The 8,383-nt window shown below is 42.0% G+C and overlaps 1 protein-coding gene across 1 annotated transcript; it reads left to right on the top strand.

Moving 5' to 3' along the window:
* Positions 1 to 30: 30 nt before the first annotated feature.
* Positions 31 to 8,117, top strand: cenpo (centromere protein O). Its single transcript, XM_072457854.1, has 6 exons — positions 31 to 149; positions 869 to 1,020; positions 1,700 to 1,844; positions 2,827 to 3,098; positions 6,062 to 6,221; positions 7,494 to 8,117. Exons 1-6 carry the CDS (start codon positions 116 to 118, stop codon positions 7,601 to 7,603), a joined length of 873 nt encoding a protein of 290 aa, XP_072313955.1. The 5' UTR covers positions 31 to 115; the 3' UTR covers positions 7,604 to 8,117.
* Positions 8,118 to 8,383: the final 266 nt, after the last annotated feature.

Genomic DNA, 8,383 nt, shown 5'->3' on the forward strand with positions numbered 1-8,383 from the left:
AGCGTAGGCAGGAAGTGGGAGACGCACGAAAGCTGCGCCGCCAAAGTCAAAACAGTAAACAGAAAGTACGAATACAAAACATCTGAACGAGTTAATTTCACTAAAATTAAGACAGATGACGCAGAACATGGAAAAAGCACCCCCGAAAGGTAATAAACATGTTTGGAACTAGATCTAAAGTAAAATGTTGAGGGCGGAGAGGTTTGTTTGCTACTGCGGCTAACAAACGTAGCATCACGGACAATGGTAATATTATGGATTCTCATTCATGTTTCAGCACAGACATGTCATCTCTAGTGTTTTATAGAGCAATAATAGTATTTCCTTACACCACAAATAAGATAATCTGTAGATATTAGCTATATTTGACCATGACCACAGTGAATATACAGTTATTTTAGAGTTAATAATATGGTAAATTACTGAAAAGGGTATGTTATTTTGTTCTGCTCATTCATAATTTCGCAAAAAATATCTGTATATTTTGTCTTCCATTGCTCAATAGTTGAGATTTTATAGAATATTTGTTTATTTTAGTCTTTATTTGAATGGACACTGCACATGGCCATTAAACTGATGAAACGCAAAGATGTTCTGAACAAGATTAGAGCTCAAATCTGCAGGAATTAATAACAAAATGCAATTACACGCAGTCCACAAAGAGAACAATTCACAATGTCCACTGTCTGACCCAGACTCACTCGCGCGACGTCACTTATGTCCTTACGACGGAGAAAGTGTGTCATTGTCAGTGCTGCTGGCTTGTTCGACTCTTCCACAACCGCTTGTTTTTTAATATTAGCGACCAGTTTAGCTGAAGTGTGTCTGTGTCTGGTTCGATAACGCCCTGTTCCGTCTCCGTTCGCAGGCGTTTTGGGCCAATTGAGTTTCCTGGAGGCTCTAGCGAAACAAAAGAAACCTGGCGTGCAGCCGCAGAGTCGAGCGCAGGAGCTCAAGGCCAAAGTGGAGGAGCTGAAGAAGCAGAGGGACAGACTGAGAGCCGAGATCGACGTGCACCAGGTCACGAGCGCTTCACGTGTCTGTGCGATTATAGCTGCAAAGAGGAATCCAAACTGAGAAAAACGCTCCGGCTAAAGTGTTCAAATGGCTGGAAATGGAAACTACTCTGACTAAATACAGTGAGGAAGTATTTGAACACTCGGAATCTGGAAGTCACATTGGATGATTTTTTAAAATTAGTTATTTCTATTTTATTGCTGCAATTAGTATTTGAGCACCTGCCAATCAGCGAGAATTCTGGCTCTCGAAGACATAGTTTAGTCTGCCTTTAAAAAGTCCACCTCTCCAAAAAAAATACTTTCTTTCCTCACTGTAAATACAATAATCAGAGTGGCAAAAAAGTACAAATATACTGAATGTTACACACACAAGTAAAATAAAATATAGCCTATTTTCCGGACTATAAGTTTTTCATCATCTTGGCCGGGGTGCGATTTATTTTTATACTTATATACTTATACTCCAGTGCAACTTATATATGTTTTTTTCTTCTCTATTATGCATTTTTTGGCTGGTGCGACTTATACTCCGGAAAATACGGTAGTAAATATAAAATATATCTAGGCTTTTGTACTAGAGATGACTGATGACTGGTGCATGAATACACTGCTAAGCGTGTTGGTTTGGCCCGTCATGAATCCTCTTTATTAACTTTATAAATCTCTTGCCTTACGTCCAGAAACTCCAAAAGCTGCGGACGTCGATGGAGAACAACGAGGAGGAGGAAGTGGAAATGGACGAGGATTCTGAGAACGCTCAACTTCTGAGGCTGATGGCGAAACACACTCAACTCAAGGATATTCTTTTGGCGCACCACCTCACGGGTAATTTTTTCTGTCCCAAAACGTGTCACTTCTTTTTTTAAATTAGTATATGTTTAGATAAATAATTACAAAAAAATAAAATGAAATACCATAGAGAGAGAGAGAAAAAACACAATAAAAAACAGACGGAGCAGTGTAAATAACAAATAAAAAGTCAGTCCGGGATATACGGGGGATGTCGCTTCTTTTGCTGCAGCTAAAAATACACTCCACAAGTATCCATCAATCGTTTCCATTGTTGGTGTTAACTCCATCACCTCCACCAAAACCAGACTATTCTCACTGTCAATACCAGCAAGCTATACATCATTTTAAAGATTATTTTCTCAACAAAACGAATACCGTATTTTCAGGACTATAAGTTGCACCAACCAAAGAATGCATAATAGAGAAGAAAAAAACATATACAAGTCGCATTGGAGTATGAAATGCAGTTGCAAGTGTGAAAATGACTGTCCGTAATAATCCACAGAAACACAATATCCACTTGTATTATTCCTGAAGTTATCCCATTTGAAGAAATAGTCCAGTAACCAGCGTTTTCTTCTGTGAAAAAACTGACAAAATAAAGCTCGTCTGAAACATTTCTCCGTCCATAACAAAACACCGGCTCCAGATCCAAAATGGCGCTGGGTGTGTTTGTTTTCCTCTCACTTCCAGCTACAGAATGAGACCATCCACAAGTTTTTGCCCTTTGCATAAACCGAGCGTCACCTTCATCGCATGCGCCCTTAATGCATGAAGCGACGTAGTACTTTTTGATTGTCGTATTATTCTAGCCAATGAGTGAAGGCGATAAATTTTTCCAACAGAATTCCCTCCAAAAATGAGGTTTTGTCCGTTTCCTTTGGTTTCACAACGATACATCTTGTAGAATCGTTGTCATGGTTACTACGCGGTAACTACATGTACAAAAGGGAAGAAAACGAGCTGCGCAAACGACAGACATTAATCCATTCATGTTTTTCCCCGTCTAATTCAGGAGGTTATGACGTAATAAAGTCTAACCAGGGCAATTCCCTGTGCGTCTCCCTGGCAACCGCGTACCAGGGCGCCATTTTGGAGACTTATAACGTGGAGATAAGCGTGAGAAAGACCCTGAGGATCGCGCGGCACGACATCCCGCCGTTCATCCCCGTGGAGAGTTTGGCTGAAGAGACGAACATGCAGGAAAATCTCAGAGGTTTCCTGGACGCGCTCGGGCTCCGGCTCAACGCGTTCGCCGCACGGAAGCAGCAGCTGAAGCTCATCAAGGTGCGTTCAGACGCCATTTTATCATGTTCTCAGAGTAAGATGGAGTTTCGTCGTCAAATGTAGCTTTTCTTCTACAGAGGTCGTCATTTCGATTTGTTTCATTTGCTTTTCTGACTTGTTTGAACGATTTTCAAAAGTATTACAGATGGAAACAACTGTACGTCTGCTAACTGACTCTTCTAACTGCTAACTAACTCTGCTAACTGACTCTTCTAACTGCCAACTAACTCTGCTAACTGACTCTTCTAACTGCTAACTAACTCTGCTAACTGACTCTTCTAACTGCCAACTAACTCTGCTAACTGACTCTTCTAACTGCCAACTAACTCTGCTAACTGACTCTTCTAACTGCTAACTAACTCTGCTAACTGACTCTTCTAACTGCTAACTAACTCTGCTAACTGACTCTTCTAACTGCTAACTAACTCTGCTAACTGACTCTTCTAACTGCTAACTAACTCTGCTAACTGCCAACTGACTCTTCTAACTGACTCTTCTAACTGCTAACTAACACTGCTAACTGACTCTTCTAACTGACTCTTCTAACTGACTCTTCTAACTGACTCTTCTAACTGCTAACTAACACTGCTAACTGACTCTTCTAACTGACTCTTCTAACTGCTAACTAACACTGCTAACTGACTCTTCTAACTGACTCTTCTAACTGCTAACTAACACTGCTAACTGACTCTTCTAACTGCTAAGTAACTCTGCTAACTGACTCTTCTAACTGCTAACTAACTCTGCTAACTGACTCTTCTAACTGCTAACTAACTCTGCTAACTGACTCTTCTAACTGCTAACTAACTCTGCTAACTGACTCTTCTAACTGCTAACTAACTCTGCTAACTGCTAACTGACTCTTCTAACTGACTCTTCTAACTGCTAACTAACACTGCTAACTGACTCTTCTAACTGACTCTTCTAACTGCTAACTAACACTGCTAACTGACTCTTCTAACTGACTCTTCTAACTGCTAACTAACACTGCTAACTGACTCTTCTAACTGACTCTTCTAACTGCTAACTAACACTGCTAACTGACTCTTCTAACTGACTCTTCTAACTGCCAACTGACTCTTCTAACTGACTCTTCTAACTGCTAACTAACACTGCTAACTGACTCTTCTAACTGACTCTTCTAACTGCTAACTAACACTGCTAACTGACTCTTCTAACTGACTCTTCTAACTGCTAACTAACACTGCTAACTGACTCTTCTAACTGACTCTTCTAACTGCTAACTAACACTGCTAACTGACTCTTCTAACTGCTAACTAACACTGCTAACTGACTCTGCCAACTGACTCTGCTAACTGCTAACTGACTCTTCTAACTGCTATCTAACTCTGCTAACTGCTAATTGACTCTGCTAATTGACTCTGCTTACTCTGCTAACTGCTAACTGACTCTGCCAAGTGACTCTGCTAACTAACTTTGCTAACTGCTAACTAACTCATTATTTTAGCGGTTTATTATTCAAACTGTTCTACTGCACAGCGACACGTCTAAAATACACGATCGACCAATTAAAGCGGTCGTTCGTGTATTTTAGAAGTGGATTCTACCAAAAAAGTGTATTATTGATGAAAAGTAGTTTATTTTCTGACGTTCTTTGTTATAAAAGGCATTATATTGTGTGTTTTAAAGTCTGTATCGTCTAGATATAATCAAAATATAACGATTATTCTTTATAGTGTTGGCATGCTCGTTTATGAGGGAAAAGGCAAGAATCAAAACAGTTCAAATCAGTCAAATGTTTAATCCCTGTCAGTACAATTCTAATACAGAGATAACAGAGCGCTCACCATCTGTCCCTATCGAATGTGTTCTCTCTCTTCAGTGGAGGTGTTGGAGAGTAACGCCCTCTCTCTCTTCCAGAGGAGCGCAGGGTTCAGAATAAGTGGTATCGCAAAATGCGACGCAATTTCTCCCAAATGCGATGCGTTGGTCAGAAAAAATTGTTTATGTATCGCAGCTTTTGCGATACAAAAATGTGTGTTCAATTGTATAACCAAAGCGCCTAAAAAGTACTGGTCACTCGTTAATCGATCGTCAATAACGGCCTGACACATGTGGACGCTGTGTTGTCATGACGAGTCCCGCTGCGGCCTCAGAGCGAGTCTGAAAGTGGGAGAAGCCACGTGCGGTAAAGTTTACGTCACAGATAACAAACTTCCGAGGTCAATAGCTCCTAAACGCAAAAGTCTTTGCAGATTATTCACTGCCAAAATATTCATATTTACACTGCAGTGACACAACCTCATTTTTAACAATCAGATGCGTATTTTGGGCGCAGCAAATTAAACTGATCCGAATGTGCAGCCGGAGCCGAGACGAGTGCTTAGGGACCGTCATTAAATGTGCAGCCGGAGCGGTGACAAGAGTACTTAGGGACCATCATCAAGTAGAAAAACGAAAAATGGAATGGAACGTTAAATAGAGCGGTACAATTTGAATAACACATAAAATACACCATGATGGAAACACCACAGCAACATTTATTTTTCCGAGTGTAATGACAATTAATATGTAAATGAGACTCCTGCAAATAGTCATCTGATTGATAATGATGTGGAAGAAAGTTGTAAATAAGGCCATATGACTTTGTGTTGATTAATTTGTTCAAGACTAATATTATTTGCAAGTTTTCTGTTTTATTTAAAGAATTTTTTTTTTTAAAGTGTTTAAAAGTTAATTTGTTAAGAGTTTTTTTTTTTAAATGGAATGTTTACAAATACATTTTAATTAAATGATCGTGTTATATCAATGGAAAATATTGATTGTTAGTCACTTTCGTGTTTTGCTATGCAATTATGAAATTGCTATACAAATTTCGAAAAATTAACGTATTGTTTAGCAGCGCCGCTATACAAGTGAAAATCCTTAATCTGAGCCCTGAAGCGTCTCTCTTCAGTGGAGGTGTTGGAGAGTAACTCTCTCTCTCTCTCTCTCTCCCACAGGAGCGTCTCTCTTCAGTGGAGGTGTTGGAGAGTAACGCCCTTTGCTCGCTCCTGGTTCTGATGCTCACGGAGCCGAAGCACAAGGTGGCCCTGCTCTGTTCTCTCGACTATTCAGACCACGCCATGAGCCTGCCCACGAGTGTCAAAATCCAGTGTGAAGGTACGACGGGCGACGCTGGGGCAACACTGGGGCGGCGGTGACGCTGTGTCGGAGCGCGGGTGACGCTGGGTCGAAGCGCGGGTGACGCTGGGTCGGCGACGCTGGGGCGACGCGCGGGTGACGCTGGGCATGTGATGCTAATGTTGGTCTGAGATATAGACTCCCCGCAGTCTACAACAACCTCATAAGACCTTGGCAGAAAACAAACCAGTCAAATGCTAAAGAGGCAGAGAAAGAGGAGGAGTAAATGTGGACAGGACAAGTTTCAGTTATAACTCCGCCATTTTGGCAGGACCAATCAGAGCTCAGGGGAGTCTAAATGCTGCTGCTCAAACGGTCATCTGTAGGGTCGTGAGTGGTGCATGTCCTTCCATCTCTCATCCCCATTTCAACTGATACTGTCCTGTCCACAGTGTCCAGTTTAGACTATAGGCTAAAATGTTAGCGAAGAAAATGGAAACGTTTATAATTCTATAACGAGATTGTCTTTTTCTGTGAATCACTGAATGAGGAATCACGTCAACTTCAGGAGGTTATAAAGTACTGAACACTGGTTTGTACATGTTATGTCACATTATAGTGTATTTATAACTGTTGTTCATATAAATGATAGTTTTACACTGATCGAGCAGGTATTTGTGGAGAAAACGTTGAACAATCTGGGAAATAACAGGAAGTGACATCACACCAGGGACAGGAAGTGACATCACACCAGGGACACTCATTCCAGTCAAAGTTTATGCAGAATTTACACAAAGAAACAACTTTTTTGACTCTTTAAACATGAATTCAACTAAATAAAGTCGCTCTCATATATTTTTATTGTCTAGTAGTGTTTACTGTGATGTCATCATTTACAAACGGGAAGTGAAATTATAAACCTATTCTGTGATAACATTTTTATAATTTTTAGCTAAATTCAAAATATATTTATCTTTAACTGCGTTTTAGTTCAATGAGTCGTCCGACCTGTAGGGGGCGCTTTAAATTCTTAGAATTTGCCTGAAAGAGAAAATGGATTCAGTCCTTTTAATACAAAAAAACTGTACAAAATGTCAACAACACTGAAATCAAACAATGAAAATACATATATTGTATGATAAATTGAACTGGTCAAAAATGCCATTGTTCAATCAGAATCAGAAAAAGGTTTATTGTCGTTGTCATGAACTCTCTTTGGTGATTGGGATCAACATAAAACGATGACCATTGATAACACAACATATAAAAATGTCACTTTACATTTCACTTCTTGTGGCCTCTGTGTTGCAGAGCGGGACCTCTCCGGCTCCCCCCAGTGGCAGGAGAGTGAGGCGCTGCTCCGGGACACTCCGGCTCACGAGGCTTTACAGATCATGAGGAGAACGGGACGCATCCTCTGAAAACCAAACCAACGCTCCCAACACCTTTACGGACGCTATGAAACGCGACCTTTAGACCGAGAACGGACGCTACGACACGCGGCCTTTAGACTGAGAACAGACGCTACGATACGCGACCTTTAGACTGAGAACAGACGCTACGACACGCGGCCTTTAGACTGAGAACAGACGCTACGACACGCGGCCTTTAGACTGAGAACAGACGCTACGATACGCGACCTTTAGACTGAGAACAGACGCTACGATACGCGACCTTTAGACCGAGAACGGACGCTACGACACGCGACCTTTAGACTGAGAACGGACGCTACGACACGCGACCTTTAGACCGAGAACGGACGCTACGACACGCGGTCTGGACACTACCACACGCGGCCTTTAGACCGAGAACGGACGCTACCACACGCGACCTTTAGACCGAGAACGGACGCTACAACACGCGGCCTTTAGACTGAGAACGGACGCTACGACACGCGGCCTTTAGACCGAGAAGGGACACTACCACACGCGACCTTTAGACCGAGAACGGACGCTACGATACGCGACCTTTAGACCGAGAACGGACGCTACGACACGCGACCTTTAGACCGAGAACGGACGCTACGACACGCGACCTTTAGACCGAGAACGGACGCTACGACACGCGACCTTTAGACCGAGAACGGACGCTACGACACGCGGCCTTTAGACTGAGAACAGACGCTACGATACGCGACCTTTAGACCGAGAACGGACGCTACGACACGCGGCCTTTAGACCGAGAACGGACGCTACGACACG

This window comes from Eucyclogobius newberryi, unplaced genomic scaffold (assembly GCF_026437365.1).
Source record: "Eucyclogobius newberryi isolate DKJ021-1_F unplaced genomic scaffold, fEucNew1.0.hap1 SCAF_21, whole genome shotgun sequence".
Lineage (NCBI taxonomy): Eukaryota > Metazoa > Chordata > Actinopteri > Gobiiformes > Gobiidae > Eucyclogobius > Eucyclogobius newberryi.